Source organism: Phragmites australis, chromosome 2, assembly GCF_958298935.1.
Source record: "Phragmites australis chromosome 2, lpPhrAust1.1, whole genome shotgun sequence".
Taxonomy (NCBI): domain Eukaryota; kingdom Viridiplantae; phylum Streptophyta; class Magnoliopsida; order Poales; family Poaceae; genus Phragmites; species Phragmites australis.
In genome coordinates, this window is record NC_084922.1 from 30,520,363 (window position 1) to 30,540,726 (window position 20,364).

Here is a 20,364-nt window from a genome sequence, read left to right on the forward strand (position 1 = left end):
TTTATTAATCGTATTTGATATGAGTCATTTCATTTAATTTAGACCGTTAGATGTTCATAACAATTAGTGATCTAGATTATTTTCTTTTTTCCGATTAATGTAGAAATTTCGTGACCTTGAGAGCGAACATAGTGACTCATTTTTCTCCTCAAATAATAATATAATGAATATTTTTAATTACAAATTTAGGTATTTATTAATCGTATTTGATGTGGACTCTTTGGTTCCAAATTTAACTATTCATTAATCGTATTTGATATGGACTCTTTGGTTTCAAATTTAGCTATTCATTAATCGTATTTGATATGAGCTCTTTGATTTAACCTAAACCGTTAAATTTTTATACCAATGAGTGATCTAGATAATTTTCGTTTTTCCCGATTAACGTGAGAATTCGTGATCTTAAGAGCGAACGTGACTCTTTTGTTCTTCTCAAATAATAATAAGATATAGAAAATGTAATAATAGATAGATGCGATACGGAATCCACGGTTGCACACACACAAAGAAACAACAGGGACAATAACACAAACACCGAGCTAGCTCGACAAAGCCGCCTCCCCCAGACCCGAGCGCACGAGCTGCAGCGCGGCACGACCGCCGCCACGCACCAGCTTCAGCTTTGCTCTTGTGTTTCCGTGCAACCCACTCGTGCAGCCGCTGTGCGCAACGGCCGGCGAGGGGTGCAGCTTTCGGGCACGGTTCGGTCGGCGACCGAGTCGTTTAGCTTGACGGACATATACCCCGTGGTGTACGTAGCTGCTGCTCACTTGTGCTGCCGTGGTGGTCATCCTCGTCTGAGAAGCCGGACTCGGCGGTGGAGAGGTCGTTCGCGAACGCCATCCGCCGGAAGAGCTCGATGTCCGCCGAGTACTGGCTGGAGTCGTACGCCGTGCTATGCCCCAGCTTCACGCCGTTGGTCAGGTCCGACGAGCTCCCGTCCACGTCCAGCGATCGCCACACCTTCCAGAAGACACCAACCAGCGTTCGATTAAAATTTTTTTAAAAACGTTCAATTAGAAAATGAAGACTACCTAGGATTGAAACTATGTCAGTATTCGGGTTCAGAGTTCGTTACCTGCACCATCCTGGGTCTCTTGGCGGCAGAGTGGCGCACGCAAGCGGCGGCCGCCTCCACCATCCTTCGCATCTCGGTCTTGGAATATCTGCCCTCCAGTGCAGGGTCAGCGATCTCCCTGTAGTCGTTCGTCTCCAGGGCGTCCACTAGGAGAAGCCGAGCCTGCAAGGAAGATGGACGCATGCCGCAACAGTGATCCTCTAGTGACATGACACACGATAGAAATAGATGTTTCCAATCCGGCTAACTAACATCGAATGCACATACCCATTCAACTAAGCTTTCTTCTCCCAGGGGTTGAGAAGCGTCCACGGGCTTCCGCCCAGTGATGAGCTCCAGGAGCACCACCCCGAACGAGAACACGTCAGACCTGTCGGTCAACTTCCCGCTTGATGCGTACTCTGGTGCCATATACCTGTGCACCAATGTGATATTCAGAGATGGACTTGGCGACTGTTTCAGTTCAGAATTTAGATTCTTCAAGAGGAGCATTTTTCTGCACACAACACAGGCCGTAGCTCAAAGGCTACCATTCTCCATGAGCTCGCTAGGCTCGGCCTTGGCCCATAACAGGCCAAGATTGTTTGTCGGACAAACGGAGCTGCTTACGTCTGGCCCAAAACTATGCTGAATATATAGGAGTGTAAAACTGCACAATCTGCGTTAAACAGCCACGGGAGCGCTTTACCCGAATGTGCCCATCACGCGCGTCGAGATATGTGTCAGCGAATCGTTGGTCAGTTTAGCAAGCCCGAAATCTGCAACCTTTTATTTTCCAAATCGTAGTCAAGAAACAGAAGCCAAATCCATAGTCAGTACAACAAGCGCCACAGAGACTCAGGATGAACCGTTTGGACGGTGAATTTTGTGGCGCAAACCTTTGCGTCGAATGCGTCGTCCAGAAGAATGTTGGCCGACTTGATGTCCCTGTGTATGATCCTAGGATGGCCTGCATTTACGAGAGACAGTTCTTAGTCATAGAACTGGCTGACAAGCGAGGAACATCCCGTGACGAACTATCACGTACAGTCTTCGTGCAGGTAGGTCAATCCACGCGCCGATCCGATCGCAATCTTCATCCGCTTCGGCCAATCCATCACTAGAAGTCCTTTTCCTGCATATCACATTGAACATTACATCCACTACGGGGGCTTAGCTGCACAAGATTCATGTCGGAAAAGCGAAGGAGGCTGACCATGCAGGTGGTGCTCGAGCGTCTTGTTGGGCACGAACTCGTAGACGAGGAGGCGGTGGTTCTCGGTGACGCAGTAGCTGACGAGCGTGACGAGGTGCCGGTGGTGGATGCGGCTGATGATGTCCACCTCGGCGCGGAACTCCTTCTCCCCTTGCCCGCTGCCCACCTTGAGCTGCTTCACCGCCACGCGCCGCCCATCGCCCAGCGCGCCCATGTACACCTTCCCGAAGCCGCCCTCGCCGATCACGTTCCCCGCCGAGAACCCGCCCGTGATGCGCACCAGCTCGTCGTACGTGAACCACGACTTGGACCCCGAGAAGTCGTACGAGTTCGTCCCGCTCGGCGACGGCGCTGGACCGTTCGACAGCTGGTACACATCCGGCGAAACCACACCTGCACATTGCATATTACCACAAGGTAAGTACAATGCCAACGAGACGGCGGCTTATCAGTATGTGGTCACTGACGTTCCGGCACGACGATGTTGCTCTTGCGCGACGGTTGCGCATGCCGCTTCTTCCCCCGGCTGTTGAAGCACACGAAGATGAACAGAGAGGCCAATGCCAGGAGGAGCCCGGCCACGGAGACCACGATGAGCACTTCGGTCTTCACGTTGCCGCCCGAGCCTCTTGCTGGGGGAGCCAGCGGCGATGCGGTCGCGGGGGGACCAGGTGAGCTCTGCCACGTGCCTGCAGGCGTTCCGGAGGCCGGCATGATCACTGTCACGGCCATCGGTGGTGGCAGGAATTGCGGGGATGAGGACGGAGTCCTTGGAACCGGAGGTGCCTGAGCGGTGGTGACCGACGGCGTCCCAGGCGTCGGTTTCTCGTGCGGTGGCGACGGTGTTCCTGCCTCGGCGGGAGGTTTGGAAGACGCCGTGGCATTGGTTGAGGGTGAAGGGGTTGAAGTTGCCGGCGTGGACTTCTCGGATGACGAGGGCGGTGGCGTGGTCGACTCCGGCGGTGATTGATGCGACGGTGGCGTCGATGCTGTTGGCGACGGCGGTGTCGACGCCGAAGGAGCCTCCGGCGGCGAAGACTGCGGAGGCGGAGGCGATGTCGACGGAGAAGGGGGAGGGGACCGGCTTGTCGGCGGCGGCGAGGGCGGTGGCGAAGCTGGGGGAGGTGGGGACGCTGCCGGGGACGTCTCCGGCGGATGCGACGCGGCCGACTCGGCTGGTGGTGTTTTCACCGTAGATTGCTCGAACGGCGTCGTCGGGCTGTGGCTGTGGCCTGAAGGCGCCGGAGGTGAAGGGGCCTTCGTTGCCGGCGGCGGCGGGGGCGGTGCCTGAGGCGGCGACGGTGCCGGTGGCGGAGGAGACGACGTAGAAGCCTTCGGAGGGGATGACGCCGACGACTCCGGCGACGGCGGTGCCGGCGCCGGTGGCCCTTCTGCGGGGGCCGAGGCCAAGCGCTCGTCTGACGCCATAAGGACGCGCGGCATCATAAGGCCGCGCGCTCAGCTGAGTCGTCGTCGTCGTCGATGGCGACACGTTCCGTGGGAGCCCTCAGGAGCAGGAATGGCATCTCTAGCGCGCGTCGGCGACGGGTGGAGGCGGCCGGGCCTCTCAAATAACCATCGGTAAACGTCAGTCCGGCGGCGTGGAGGCGGGCGCGGCAATGGATTGGAAACACGGAATGCCGAATGCGCCTCGCCTCGGCAAGAAGACGGGCGCGGCGTAATGTCCTTGTGCCCTTTTCGGTTTTCCTCCGATTTTTGTTTTTTCTCTTACTTTTCTTGGACGGGTGGAGGAACAGAGCAGCTGCGTGGGGCGTCGAGAAATCAGGGCGGCCTTACGAAGAAACCGGCGCCAACTCGATTGTTTTGAGCTCCGAGGAAGACAACTCAACGCGATCGCAGACGCAGATTCTTAGTGATCAACAGAAAGAAAAAAAATAGAAAGAGTTAGCTGTTCACCTCACTGTAAGAGCAGCTCCAGCCGATCCGGATCCTCTACAATGAAAGAGTCACTGGATCTACTGTAATGAGAAATATCAGTCGTCCGATTTGTGGTGAACGTTTCGGACTAGCTGCTACAGTACAAATGTTTATGTGCAGCATGCCGATCCACTGCTGCTATAGTAAAAATGATTAATTAATATAGAGTGCTGTAGCGCAAGACATATTTCACTATATAAATAGTATTTCCCTACTTAAACCTGATTTAATACAGAGGATTTGGATCCGCTTCAGCAGCCTCGCCATTCGACTCGGCATCGGCATATTTAGCCATCGCCCATAAAAACGTTGGTGCAACAGACTCAACATCATTGTAGCATCGCTACGAGCTGAATGCCATCCTCAAATTTGTCTGGCCCATGCGGCTCACCATCGCTTACAAATTTTAAATAAAAAATTTCCCAAATTTAACTGTTTTTTACTTCGCTAGAATTTTTAGGTAAAAATTTAATTCTCAAAAATCAAGAAAAAATCATAAATATTCATCTAAGCTAATATACTAATTTTTAAAATTATTGACAACCCTAAGTTACATAGGAATCATATATGTTATGAATTATAGATGAATCATTAAAATGTTACATACATTATCAAAACATAAGAATTATGAAACAAATATATTATTACAACTATAACATACTACTCTCTTCTATAACTTAGCCACAGGTGCTCAACTAGATTATCTTGAAGCTAAGAGTGAACATCTTGAGATCTAATAGATCTAAGATTTCAAATGAACTATTCTAGTTCAGACGTAGGCTCATGAGAAGGTATCACTTCTTCTCTCATTCCATAGTAATGGAAGTTATATTTTTCTATCGTCTCATCTTCAACAATCATATATGCATAATGATACATTTTATCATAGTGTCATCGAGTGTTTGTTAATCCTAAAACTGAACTGGTCCTCGAGCATAGCAAAACAAACTTGTAGAACTCTAAATGCTCGCTCCATATTCTTTCTAGCTACTTTTTGAGCTTGGTTGAAATATTTTTTCTTATTTCTTTAAGAGATGAAATTGACTTCACAAATATTACTCATGTAGGATAAATTTCATCTGCAAGGTAATATTTTATTATATAGTTATGGCTGTTGATGGTATAATTCACTAATGTAGCTTGATCTTTAGTTAGCTTTGCAAAGAGTGGGGAACGGTAAAAGACATTGATATCACTGTGAGATTCGAATAATCCAAAGAAAGTATGCAAAATCTAAAGATCGTGTGAAGCAACAGCTTTAAGAATAATTATGAGCTCATGCACATGGTCGGTATACATACCTTGCCATGTTGAAGAATAATTTTTCTACTTTTAATACATGCAATATATGCTACCTAGCATTCTATGGGAACATCTTTGCTCTCTAATGAGAGGTAATCTAGATATATCATTCTTATTTTGAGATCTCAAGTACTCACCTTCGAAGATTTTAACAATAGCTTTGACAAATCTAGATGTTAGGGCATGAAGCCTCAGAAAATTTTGTTGAGAAATTTAGAGGATTAGCAGACGTTCTTGAATCGATCCAAATACACAAGCTGAAAGTTGTTTTTTTTGACACGTAAAGCAAGCTTCCATTAACCATTGGCTCTAGGCGTATCGCCAGAGACCAAATCAGATACAAAGTCAGGGGCTTGGCTCATAAACACATGTGAGCTAGAGGCCGCCATATAGCGCACTGGGCAGCTAAACAATCTGCCACTTTGTTATAATATCGTGGACACAATCAGAATACACAATTATCAAACTCTGAAAGCATATGGAATCTCATTTGCCTGAACAAACACCTGTCTGGACTTCTATCCATGCCTGTACTCTTGATAACAGTGGCTAGAACTGACAAGTAATTGGTTGTACTCCATCAGATGGTAATTGATTGAGTTGCAAACCTCAGCACTATTCACCGCTCTCTCTCCTACGTTTGCTTTATGGGTGATGTCATTTTGGCATGCCGGAAGCGCTATACATATATCCATGTATATGCTACATACATATATATGCAGATATGGAAACAGAAAAAGAAGAAGAGGAGGAGGAGAAAGAATATAGCAGTTGGGCTCCTTTTCCTTTCTGTCGGGTGGCTCAGGGCCCATGTTCCTCTCCGGCAGAGTTGGCCCAGAGCAGCCCCGCGCCTTCTCCTCCTCTTCCTTTCAGTCCGAAGCAGGCCCGCCCATGAGGCCCCTTTTTTTTCTTTGCGGAGGCCCAGAAACAGAGGTCACCCATCTGGCCCAGGTCAAGCCGGCCCGAGGGGAGGGGTTGCCTAGTGCTTCTTCCTCCCCCAGCCGCACCAGTTCGGTCGTGCCTCCAGACCGAGCGGCACCTGTGCCTTATCTCCAAAAACCGAGTGCTCCCCCCTCCCATATCTCTAACAGATCGATCCGAAGTTGGGTAAGTCGATCCCCGGTTCAACCCTATCTCTTCCCATCGCAGTCCCCTTCAAAATCGCAACTAATTCCTAGGAGGCCGGCGTGCGCAGATGGAGGGGGACGGAGGAAGATTTGGCCGGAGGCCCTGCCGCCCTGGGGCGTCGCCCTGCCTGCCGCGCCGCGCCTCTTCACCACCGGGCCGGAGCCTTGCTGGCCGTGGCTTTGCGGTCGCCCACCACCAGAGGAGGCCGGAGGCCCTGGCCGCCGAAGGCCGCGCCGCCCTGCTGGCCAACGACATACAAGCCGCGCTCCTTCTTCTACCGCCGGCTGGCCACTATCCCTGCTGCGGAGCGCGCCGCGCCGCCTCACCACCAGGCCAGGAACCCTGCTGCGCCGAGGCCCGGTCGCACGTGGCCGAATGCCGCGCCGCCCCCTGCTGCTGCCGTTTCTGCTGCTGTCGAGCGGGCCGGCCAGAGCCTCTGTTGGCCGCTGCCTTGTGTCGCGCCGTTTCCCCCTGGTGAGTTTGCTTTGATTGTTCCGGCCTCCCTCTGTGTTGCGCCATGTCTCCGTTGGTCGGCCAGGTACTCGTCTGCCTATGCCACACATGTCGATTTGAGCTTGGCTGCTGCTGCATGTGTCGTTTTATATGCATTGGCTATGTGTTGGTATGGATATGCTGATCATGTTCGCCGCCGGTTGAGGCCTGCACCATGCTCAGCTTGACCTCTTGTTTGCCCTTGGGCAGCAACGTCGGGGAGCCTCTGATAGTGCCGCACCGCTCTCTGTGTGTCTGGCCATCGTGCCAACTATGCCCGCGCCCGGGCCGTTGTGCTGATTGAAGCCCGGCCGCTCCGCTTTCTATTGCAGATTATCATGCCGTGGAAGCCATGTTCCGGCCACGTGCCGCTGACGCCTGTGCTCCGGCCACATACCGCTGGCGCCCGTGCTCCGGCTTTGTGCCGTTGAAGCCTGTGCTCCGGTTGTGTGCCGTCGAAGCCTGTGCTGCCGCCGTGCTCTGCTGTAACATATGCTCTGGCTGCGCCGTTGTGCTTAGACTTAAAGCCCGACTGCCGTCTCCATGTGTCTGTTGGCCCGCGCGCCCTGGTGGATTGGTGCGCTGGTGCGCCCTTCGATGCATATATGATTACCCTTGCCATGATCACTTGATCTTGATGCTAAATGCAGACGATATGTGCCGCAAACGGCAGGAGCTTTGTGGTCCACTGTGATCACCCTGTCCGTGACTTTGAGGAAGTTAGCGAGTTAAGCACGGTATCGAGCTTTTAGTTGCGGCTAAGCTGTCGTTATCGGTAGAAGCTACGTGCCATACCGTGTTTCTAGCTCATCTTTACTACTTACATTATATTGAGGTCGATGATATGAAACTGATGTTGACTCGAGATGAATAAACAGTCAATGAAGCAATGCTAAATTATTATCCTGCTCTTTTAACTTTTATTTCTAATGCTTATCTTGCTCAATCTTTGTTACATGTGACTATAGTCTCGTAGACTCGGAGACAACATTGATATGACGATTGTTAGCATAGTTTAATCAGAGATAGCCCGAAGATAAACGTAATTAACCGGAGGCACTTCATGAAGTCTCGAGAAACAAAGACGAAACAATCTCCAAATCATATCATACAGTCAGATTGGCGTGTGCGTTGTGGAGTAACATGTATAATGAGTTAAACTTGTACTTTATGATTTCGATGATGAATTAATAAAATTTACATGTTTTCGATTATTATATTCTTCTACCTTTTGCATATTTTTATACTGATACACCCGCATATTATTATATTCAAAGTTACACACACATATATTATTATATTCAAAGTTACACACACACATATTTGACGTAAGTTTCGAATCCGTGAAACACTTTGGGTCTGTTTTGTTTAGCAGAGCTCCTAGAGCAGCTTTTCGGCTGGAATCAGTGGAAGACAGCAGTTTTCAGTTTTTAGCTTATTGAGTGGAATCCGTGGAAGTGATTCTCTGAAATGAACTAGAAGTTGAGGAGCTGAAAAAAACAGCTTCCCTGATTTACTTCTCGCACAGAATAACTTCCTCCATATTTTATTTTAGAGAATCATTAGAGAATCACTTTCAACTATAGAATCACTTTCTCCAAAAAAATCGTTTTTCACATAGAATTTAAATTAAAGAGAGCTCTACTAAACATGCCCTTTATTCCCAGCTGACCAGCATCTCCATAGGAAGGTGAAATTTGCAACTGCATACTCGGCTCATACGACTATATTTTCTGAATAGTATCTCTCCCTGAAGTGCACATCTCAAGGCTCACACGTACTTCTTCCAAGCTCATCATACGCCAGCATTCTTTCACCCGTTTGCACTTAAAAAAGCGATGATCACAATCTTCGTCAAGTCGTCTGCAAACTGGGCATAAGGTATCAAGGCGCACGCGCACCCCTCTGCTGGACACATTGATTCTAACAGACACGTAAGCTGTGGTGTGCAAATCTCCTAAGGAACATCTTCAACTTGTTCGGAACAAGGAGTTGCCAATTTTTTTGCCAACTGAAACTTCCATCACTAGTAGGCTGGAAGTTACTTTGTTGAGAAAACCAAGTGTGCCAAACTTGCCACCAAATCACCTGACCCAATATGTTTGTGAACGGACTGAGTTGGGCTACGTCTTGGTGGCCCATGGCACTTTCAAGAGTTGTTTAATGGGCCTGTAATCCGTAAAATTTCAAGAATTATGGTGGCCCATAATTCTTCTTCTTGAAACAGAACACATGCTAAATTTCTTTCTGAAAAAAAACATACGCAAAATTGTACACACAGGTGGAACAGTAGATGTCTTGTAAAATTTGTGAAACCAGGCACGGGTTAAATCATACTACTACCTTTCTAGACCATCGTGCGGCTTCGGTTATTTTCAATTTTCCATGGAAGAAATATGCCATTCGTACGAAGTTGGAGTATATTAATCCATGTTGTGGTCGCACTTCGGTTGCTTATAAATCCATGATACGAGTACCGTCTAAGATCACGTGTTCTAAGCACATTCTTGTGCTTTGGCCTTTGCTTCAACGGTCCTAATTTGTCCACAGTGTCGTCCATCTCTCTCTCAAAAAAAAAAAAAAAGTTCTAGAATGTCAAAAGGCCAATTAAGACATCACATAACCAGCAGATCAAGGTCCAAGCATCCTGTGTATCTCGTTTACTTCATAACGAAGCGAAATGTTATCATTACCAAATTATCAAGAGTAAAAACGCATTGCGGGTCTCTGAACTTGGAGGGTCTAGAAAATAGGAGATGTAACACCCAGAAATCATAAAACTCTAGTATACCATCCAAATTTGCTACAAGAATACCGAACTATAAAATTTTCACAGCATATACTTAAAAAAATAAAACAACAACATATAAACAAATTAAGACCATGATATTATTCAAGCCGAGCGATATGAATAAGTCAAATTAAGTAATTAATTCATAGGTTTAACATTACTAAATTTAGTTCGAACAAGGTGAAAAAAAACCTCAATTTCTAATATTTTATTACATCACATAACTAAAAGTAATGGTGATGATAAAAGTAGACAAGATGTGCTACTAAATCCTTCCTTACATGCTAACTTCAAGAATAACTTGGGGAAAATACAAGAGTGAGATTGTAAAATCGAAGCTAGTGAACTACTTTAACAAGCTATTTAAGCCATAGTTATTAAAACATCAATTTAATGCTTCAATAATATATAAAAGATAATACATGTATGATCATATGTTAGCCGATTCATTATACATAAAAGTAATCAGTCACTTCTTCATACATAAGCATTAGGTGATCATAGTAAAACAATTACAACATAATATGCTAGAAGTATCACTCATCATATATGACATGGTATGAACAACATGAACAAAAACCCAAACTTTAAATAGTTAATAAGTAGGGCGTGAGGATAACTCCAGCAAAAATATCATGAATAAAATTAAAATCACATGGAACAATATATATCAACTCTACTAAGATCATTCATTTATAACCATGTAACATCTGTAAGTAATAGTATTACTGTAATAACTGTATGTGATCCATCATAATAAAAAAATTAATGTAAAAACTTGTATGATGCAATATGGTGCATTCGAATGCTATGCAACGTAGATCCATATATAACTTCATGTTCTCTTCAAATCCATAAGTTACTACACTGCTTATATATGAACTTCTAAGAAGTATCACTTCTCATAATAATTCTTATGGCAGAACTTAAATATATAATACTTCCATATGAATGATCTTCAGTGATTACAAATACAATGCAAATGTATGCAGTGTAATGCATTGCATTCATACCAAACAAAATATGAAGCGGCATCGTATTACGATAATATACGATGTTGTACAGGTATGGTCATAACCATAAGATCACGATATAACTTCAAGAGCACTCCGGAATAGTCATATGACTTTCTCACCGATTTAGCTTATGCACTCTAGAATAGTTATACGACTTTCTCACCGACACGGCTCAAATGCAACGTAATGAAATGCAATGCAGATGATATATTACAATTATAAGAAAGAGAATCACACAGTTCAGCATCATCCATATATCAACATATAAAGCATACATAAAGGCAAAGGACATAAGTTATGATCTTTCATATGTAACAACATAGATGTAACATACTTCAAAATTGGTCAATAGACTACTCGACTATAAGGTCTCTTATATAAAAAAAAACTATTTCTATGCAAAACATCAGCAAGATAAGTACTACATTTATGCTAATTCTTGATCCACCCCTTTCATCTTTTATATCATGTATAAAATAGCAAGACTACATTATCAATATTACTTATAACCATATAAAACAATCTAAGTTATGAACTTTACTTAGACACATACTTTCATGCTATAAGGACATAAATACAACCTTTATTTAGATACGAGTGGGACAATCTATTCATTTTATCTTCTATTTAATATGTTTTTCTAACCTACTTCACTACCCCTATTAAAGGTCATAGTATGACCGCTTCTATAAGCTTCTACATAACTCGTTAAAAATACATGACGTTTTTTATTTTTCAAGGTTTTCGACGTGCAACTTTGACCCCTTTTTTCTATTCAAATATAGTTATAATATCAAATAAAAATATAATATTATGGTAATATATTTAAGACAAATCTACACATATAGTTTTTATATTTCTAAATTAAATATTTTGGAAGCTATTGTTGGTTAAATTTTAAACGTTTAACCGGATCTTAATTAAAGTATCAAAGTATTTATAACCAAAGAGTATGCGTTAACGTTCAGTAGTGATTAGTTATTGGCTATGTAAGATTTGGAGTACCGGATTTGAAGTTCAGTCAAGAACCCAAGTGCGCTATCCTTGTAAATTTCCCGACTTCAACGAACTATATTAAACTGCGCTTTTCAGTTACTAATAACAAGAAAACCATAAACCATATGGTATCACTCGCTCTAGCTGGCTTCCACCACTAGAAGCCGCACTGCTACGGAATGTGAGGCAAGCAAACCCTCGGAAGCTTCCTGCTGCTTGGTCCTCAAGCCGGCCGGTCTGGTCTTCATCTAGAAGGAAACTCTTATTGCTTGGAGAACTAGTTAGTTGAGGTCTTGAGGATCAAGAGCAGAGAAACAGTGTTCCCTTGTGGGGCCCAACACTTGGCCAGAGCCTGCCAGCTTATCCATTCTGAGTCTGTTGACCCTCTTCATGAGGATTTTGTCTGATTTGTCGGAGTTTAATTTCCTTTGCAAGTCAACACATCAAAGTCATCAGTCTTTGATGGAAAAAGAAGTTGTCTTGGCTGTTCGCACGGAGTGGCAGGTAGATGTAACTTGCACATAGTTATCCAGTGGAGGCAAACTGGCACCTACCTTCTTTACTTTTACCAATAAATTTTAGTTATATTTGGTACAACTCTATTTCTAAATACACGTAGGATTTAGATTTTATAGAATATAATAAATTAATTTAAATATATATTTTTAGTTTAAAATAAAAATAAAATGTCTGGACTCTCAATTTGGTCATAGCTCCGACTCTCAAAATTTCAAAGCTAAAAACGATTAACTTAAAAAAATTTAAAATTAGAGCTCTGTTAAATATGAACTTGCTCTCCAATCGATCATACGGACATATTCGGTTCATCTCCCCTTTGCTAGGTATTCAGTAAACATAATTCTATTTCTGGGGGCGTACTTCCAGAATGCGGAGTCCAGATGATAATAAATCTGTTCTAGAAACCGCGACCGCAGCACTTTACTGCTTTCATGACCGCTCTTTTCCATCGTGAGAAATGAGCATCGCTTCTAGCATTTCTGCTCGCGCGAGCAGTCAGCCTGCAGCAGCAGCAGATGCCTTGTATCGTAGTGGGACTGGAACCGGAAGTCCGGAACCGAACATTCCATTGTGACGGCCGGAAATCCTTAATGCGGCCGAACCTTGATAAGTGACTGCTGTAAAGACGCATAGGCAAGGCAAGATGCTCGCTTTCATGGTACTGTATAACCTTTGAAAAAGCACCAGCGACGGCAAGAGACGTGCCGCCGGCCGGGGCGAAGCAGGAAGTCCACCCACCACCGCGACGGAGAAGCGCAGGCGGCTTGCGGTGATGGTCATCGTGGGTGCAGTGTTGTCACTTATCCGGCGTGACCTGGTACCATGTGACGCTTTGGAGTTTGGACCAATGGAACCATTCAACTCGTCGTGGCGGACAGACGGAGCACGGTGCTGAATTGAGTTGCCAATGCTGAATTAAATGATATGAAAAATTCAAATAAAATAAAAAATTAATAAAAAATAAAATTAAGTTTAAATAGAAAAAAGAAGGATCCATATCAAATTATTATAAAATCAAATATCTAAATAAAAAGTCGATGTAAAATACAATTAATCAATAGCTAAAAATTATAGTAAAAAAATAATGAAAATATTTCAAAATTTTTACTAAGATAATATATTAAAAAGCATCGTATAGTTCAAGATTACCGTATTAAATAGACAGTAAGTAAGGCACAATACGCAGATATTTTGGTTTAGCTATCTACATCTGAAATACGATTTTGAAAGTTGATCAAATATATATGAATCGAACTAATACATATATACGATTTGACTATAAATTTAGAGCATAAATAAATTTTTTTCCAAAAATATATTTTTATATCTTCTTCAAATCTTATATATTTTGTGATTAAATGACATTAATCTCGTAAAAACAAAAAAATACTATTTTTTTAAAAATTATTATGATAAAATATTATAGTAAGATTAGTTACGTTATTAACGTAAGCCAACTTAGTAGGTGAAAAAAAAAAGCACAAGCTGAGAAGACGTGAAATCGACGCCGTCTGCCATAAAATTGGAACATGAGCTTTCACCCGTAACGCAATGAGCGCTCGATTGCAGCTCGCGGGTTGTGAAGGACTACGCTGACCGGGGAGCAGCTGCTGGCGGCCTCTGAAGAAGACAAGACGCCGCCGGTGGCCCGAAAAGCTGCTGCTCGCGGGCATTAGAGACCTCTGCCGCCGTAGGTAGCCAGGAAGCTGCCGCACCGAGGCTCTCCAGGAAGACGATGGGATCAGGGGACCCTGTTTCGAGATTGAGAAAGGGCACGTGTCTCCTGTAGGTGTAAGGTCCTGCGGATTAGAAAAGGACCCGGGTCCTGCATGATTTTCTCCCGTGTCTTCCTCCGCGTATTCCCCCGGAAAATGAAAAAACAGAGCACGGCAGAGTAACTGGATTAGGCAGCATAACGTCATGACGTAGTGGCTGACAAGACGACGGCAACAACGGCGAGGAAAGGGAATCCGTCAGCGAGAAGTTTTCACATGTGGACAAAAAACAAAAAGCTTGTGAGCAGACAAGGTGATGTTCTGTTGGAAAAACGAGTCGTTGCTTTGCAAGTTCGGCCACTTCAAGACCATGCATCATGATAGGAAGGGAAATTTCACTAGATTATGCGGACATATAATTTATTAGGACCGTCTATTTATATTGAGGTTCATACTAAATTGGTAGACAAAAAATTTATAAGATATGTATGAGAATCAATGGATATATAAGTATCAGGTGAAAATGATGAATTGTCGAGATAGCCCGTGTGTCCACACGTATCAGCGCTCAAGCCTCGTCTTCGGATGCTGATGCTGACACGGACGTCGCTGGTGGGAAAAAGTGGCGTAGTTCGCGCCAGCGCCGTCCAAACGTTCGAGTCAATGGGCCAGAATGGATGTAGGCCCGTTGTGTCTGAGCTTGGCCCATTGTAAGAGAGGAACACAGTATAAGTAGACAATTGGGATCTATCGAGAGGGGCACGAACGAACGAACATGCCAAGTCAGCTTGAACCTTTGTATCCCAGACCTCCGAATCTCTATTGATCTATCGATTCCTCCATTCCTGCTTAATCCCCCCTTCTCCAATTCCTCTCAATTCCCGCTGCTACCTCTGTGATCCTAACATTTGGTATCAAATTCATCGATCCTGGATCACCATAACCATTTCACGAGATTCCAGCACAAGCACAGAGCAATGGACCCAAATTTCCAAATGCTACTTGATGTGATGAAGAAGATGGAGTCGCGCTTGATGCAGTAGCAGCAGGATCTCCATGCCATTGATCAGAAGCATGAGGCTCGCTTCACCACCGTGGAGTCCTCCAACACGGATATCCAGGCCTAGAAGCCCAAGTTGGAAGCCACGATCGATGGATTGAAGCTTGAGGTGGGGAAGATCAGCAAACACCTCGAGTATACCGTTCTCGAGCACTCATCGGCCTCCCCATGCATGCTTGAGAACCTGAAGATGGCCTCGGCAATCCTCTCTGTTGGCGAAATAGCCATCGGCCCCGACAGGCACCACATCGACACATCTATCCAGGAGAATGGGTTAGGATCAGTTTCCACCCTTCCTCACCTCTCGATCAAGGGTATGTTTGATCATACACCTCATCGCTTCTTTGGTTCTTACTCGGATCATCATCATGTTGTTTGTTCAAGTAGCCACTCCGCTGAATCCACTCATAGATCCACGGGAAAATTACCTAAAATTCACTTTACACAATTCGATGGGGACAGTCCACAACTCTAGAAATCCCGCTACGAAAGTTATTTCAATATGTATGCGGTCGATCCTTCCCTTTGGATCAAGGTTGCCAGTATGCACTTCGTCGGGGTAGCCGCACATTGGCTACAATTGGCGGAGCGTTGTGTGGAACACACTCACTAGGATGAGTTATCTCAAGACCAGTGTACATCAAACTGCCTAAGTGTGCTTTTTCTCAAACTCAAATAACATACTTGGGTCATATTATACCACAAGAGGGAGAGTCCGTTGATCCAGCTAAAATCCAAGCCATTGAGACATGACCTACTCTAGCTAATGTCAAAGAATTAAGGGTATTTTTGGGTCTTGCTGGTTACTATCGCAGATTTGTGAGATATTTTGGTGTGATTAGTAGATCACTAACTGATATTCTTCACAAAAATACTTGTTTATGTGGACTGCTGACCATGATCAGTCTTTTTCTGCAATTAAAGCAGCATTAGCCTCAGCTCCTGTCCTTGCACTTCCCAACTTCAGCAAACAGTTCTATATTGAAACCGATACTAGTGCTACTGGCATAGGTGTTGTGCTCATTCAGTCAGGCCATCCTTTAGCTTATCTCAGTAAAGCCTTGGGGTTTCGCTATCAAGGACTCTCTATTTACGAGAAGGAGTACTTAGCTATTATCATGGCAGTCACACAATGACGTTCTTATTTACAGTAGGGAGAGTTTCTTATCTTCACTGACCACAAGAGCTTGTCTCAATTGACTGAACAACACCTTCATAATCCTTGGCAGCAAAAGGTGTTCACCAAATTAATTGGCCTCCAATACCGTATTGTCTATAAGAAGGGCTCTAAAAATAATGCTGCCAATTCTCTCTCTCAACATCCTCATATGGAGCTTCAGTCATTGGCTGTCTCTTCTATTAAGGCTCAATGGCTTGATGATGTCGTGCTCAGCTACAAGGCAAACGTCAAAACCTATGAACTGATTGCAAAATTGTCTCTCCCCCCACATCTATGCCACATTTCACATTGAAGGATGGGTTGCTCCGCTATAAAGGGAGAATTTGGTTGGGCACAAACATTACTCTCCATAATCGAGTCATAGCTACTTTGCACAACAATGCGGTGGGAGGTCATTCAGGAATTCTAGTCACTTATCGCCGTCTGAAGCAGATCTTCACTTGGTCGGGCATGAAACAATATGTCCGATAATACATTCACCAATGCAGCATCTGTCAACAAGCAAAGCCCGACTGCGCTCCTTACCCAGGATTACTCCAACCTCTTGCCATTCCTTCACAGTCGTGGCAAGTGATTTCACTATATTTTGTGGAGGGCCTTCCTGTCTTAGGCACATTCAATTGCATACTCATTGCGGTTGACAAGTTCAGTCAGTATGGTCATTTTATCCCCTCCACCATCCCTTTATTGCTGCCCAAGTTGTTGATGTCTTTTTAGACCAAATTTTTCTATTACATGGAATGCCTCAGTACATTATCTTTGACTGAGGCAAAATATTCACTAGCTATTTTTGGAAGAAACTTTTCTGCCTCACCAATACAACATTGTAGATGAGCACTTCCTACCACCTACAAACCAGCGGGCAAACCTAACATGTTAATCAGTGCCTCGAGACATTTTTGCACTATTTTGTTCATGCATGTCCTAAGCAATGGAGGAAATGGCTTGCCCATGCGGAATTCTGTGATTTGGACAGCTGGTTGAAGGAACGAGAGCTTATGAACAAATTAATCCGCCAGTATCTCCTTCGTGCCCAGTAGTGGATGAAACTACATGCTGATAAGAAGCGCTCTGAGTCAGTGTTCTCAGTGGGCGGCTGGGTTTATCTCAAACTTCAACCATATTTTCAATCATTTGTTGCCACTCGCTCCAATTCAAAGCTCTCATTCAAGTTATTTGGCCCTTTCAGAATTTCATCTCGCATTGGGACAAGTTCTTACCGTCTGTTCCATTATGAGGAACCATCCAAATAGTATTTCAATTAATCATCAGAACGATCATTTGCTTAATCATGACCACGATGATTAACCAGAAAACCATCTCGATAGTCTCGACACGTGTTTTGTGCCAAATATCGGAACACATGTCTTTCCAACATATAGTATCACAACAAAGCTTAAGAAAGAGCGAGAAATTATATTATATTATAAGTTCTTAGGCATTCAACTATTTACAATAATTTACAACAAAAGATCAGAGAAACTAAACAGCGAAAAAGTAACAACTATCAACACCAAAAGCTAGGTGAAGCCATATGCCCTTAGGCTCCACCCAAAAGCACGCCACACGAGTAGTTTGCATTACTCATTCTCGCCACCTACATCGGTGGGCGTGAAGTAGCCAAACATGAGCTCCTCCTCACCGGTAGGATCTGAAAGAGCAGCGTGGATACGGAGGTACTCGCAAGACTTAATCCATAATGAGTACATATAATAGCTCGACTCCAAGAAGAATTTATTGAGATATTAGCAAGGAATCAGCCACATGGTTAAGTAAATTTCATAAGCAAAATGTAACTAGATATACACATGTGAGCTTCTATACTTAACCAAAAGTACCTTTCTACCCTGTAACCAACAACTTGAACATAAATGTAACTGGAATCATCTTATGTAATCAATAATCATTTTCATCTATCCCCAACACACCATTCCATACCACACATCCCCGGATTCAGAAACTCTACGACCAATGCAAATATACAGAAACGTGCTCATGACTGAGAGCGCGGCAATTCAAATTATTTACCTACATGACTCGAGGACCATACGGCTCACGTGTCCACATAGTCCCACGTAAGGGGTACTTGTGTCAAATTATTTACCTACATGACTTGAGGACCATACGGCTCACGTGTCCACATAGTCCCACGTAAGGGGTACTTGTGTCACATTTCCCAATAAGCCCTAACCGTTTGATCATACGCCGATAGGTGCGGGGGTCATCCAAAACTACTCCTGAAGCAAACTAGATACCTCTACAAGCCCATTATGTCCACGACACCATTGACTCGCAAGCCAAAATACCACAACTACAAAGGTATTCGGCTTATCATTCCCATATGCGACATGTAGTAAATACGAAAAGTGCTAAAACCAGCTACACCAACGGGCGGTGCTTAACCGATGCAAGTGATCTATGGCATCTGGGTTCCTCTCCCGAACTACACCGAAGAACTCCTCCAGCGTAGAAGATCCCCCTAACACCGCCAACATCTTGTCTCATTCTCACATCTCACACAACCCACATTATTGTCATTGTGTTTGTAAACAATAAGTAAGCTTTAAACTCGCGAACAACGGTTGAACCATTGCTCGACTCTATCGAGGACTTATGCATTGCTAAGCATTTTGAATAACTTGTAAGTTAGATATTAACAATGTTATCAATGCTACAAGGATATGGATAATCAACAACTCAAGACAGAGGTAATTCAATTCATCAACATAGACTCTACCAATCTAAACCCGATAATGGACTCACTACTCATGTAAACATACATAAAGCATAATTTATCAAGTTATACAATACGAGATCCAAAGTAGTAGGTTGAGTATGCTTAGATGCTTGCCTTTCTACTCTAGCGGTTGCCTGATACTCCCGGCGCGACACTCACAGAACTTCGGTAGATTGGCGTTGCCTTCATTCACTTGGACCGTCGGCGTAACGCTCTCTAAACAAATCAAGAATGCATTGAAAAAATAATCAAACGATGAAAATGTGTGCATATGATGCATGCTTGAAAATTAATAGAGTGTTGCGTTTCGAAAACATTTGTAAAAGACCACCAAATAATTAGGGTTTGAAGTTTGAAACACCATATAAGATAGCCTAAGTGCGTAGCTTTAAGGGCTGGCGGTCAGACCGGTGTTGAAGTGGCAGTTAGACCGCTGGCGTTCAGAAGGTTTTGGCCTTTGGTGGTCAAACTGACGGTACATCGGCGGTCAGACCGGCATCTGGTGGTCAGACCGTGAGATCCTGCTAGTGCCACTTTGCGAGGCCTCCGGCGAAGGCTCCGGTGAGGCCTTCGACCATGAAGGGTACCAAAATACTCTATGAGACTAGTAGAGTGCTTCTAAAGTGATTTAGACAACATTCACCAAGCTAAACTCAAAATACCATATGGATAAGGCTTAGGCTATGTTGAACTTGGGTCTAAATGACATGGGGATCGACTCGAGCTTAGGAATGACGGAAAATGGTAGGGGATGTCTCAGCTTAGTGTAGGGAAACTTTCTATTGGAGGAGATCACTCCGGAGAAGCTCTAATTTAGAGATCGGGCTTCAAGGTAGTTTGAGGCTTGAGGTGGATGAACTCGTGTGGAAACTTCACCGACAATGAGGGTGAAGGGGACGAGCTCGAGGAAGCCTTCGGGGATCTCGAGGAAGTCGTCTCCGTTGATCTCCAATCGTCATGGATGTCGAGGTGGTCTCTCCCTCTCTCTTGGTGTGGGTGAAAGAGTGAGTGAGAGTAAGAGTGTGAGAGAGTTGGTCGATTTCCTCAAGTGAAGCATCTGCGTTGTGGTGGTCAGACCACGGGAAGTGTCAGTCAGACCGTGGAAAGCCTACATGGCTGCCCCCTAGCGATCAGACCACAGAGAATCCCAGTCATACCGCGAGGGTGGTCTTGTGCTGAAAACTTGATTTTATTCCCCTTTTCTATTTTTCTCATCT

At 44.5% G+C, this 20,364-nt stretch overlaps 2 protein-coding genes across 2 annotated transcripts; one reads left to right on the top strand and one right to left on the bottom strand.

Moving 5' to 3' along the window:
* Positions 1-523: 523 nt before the first annotated feature.
* LOC133910000 (proline-rich receptor-like protein kinase PERK8) lies at positions 524-3,956 on the bottom strand. The gene is made up of 8 exons (XM_062352524.1): positions 2,741-3,956; positions 2,274-2,666; positions 2,106-2,192; positions 1,957-2,027; positions 1,767-1,843; positions 1,346-1,493; positions 1,079-1,240; positions 524-963 (listed from the first exon to the last, which is right to left on the bottom strand). Exons 1-8 carry the CDS (start codon positions 3,717-3,719, stop codon positions 724-726), a joined length of 2,157 nt encoding a protein of 718 aa, XP_062208508.1. The 5' UTR covers positions 3,720-3,956; the 3' UTR covers positions 524-723.
* A 2,367-nt stretch (positions 3,957-6,323) lies between these two features.
* On the top strand, positions 6,324-8,341 carry LOC133905226 (uncharacterized). The gene is made up of 4 exons (XM_062346963.1): positions 6,324-6,341; positions 6,439-6,620; positions 6,709-7,115; positions 7,466-8,341. The coding sequence occupies exons 1-4, from the start codon at positions 6,324-6,326 to the stop codon at positions 7,825-7,827; spliced, it is 969 nt and encodes a 322-aa protein (XP_062202947.1). The 3' UTR covers positions 7,828-8,341.
* The last annotated feature ends 12,023 nt before the right edge of the window (positions 8,342-20,364 follow it).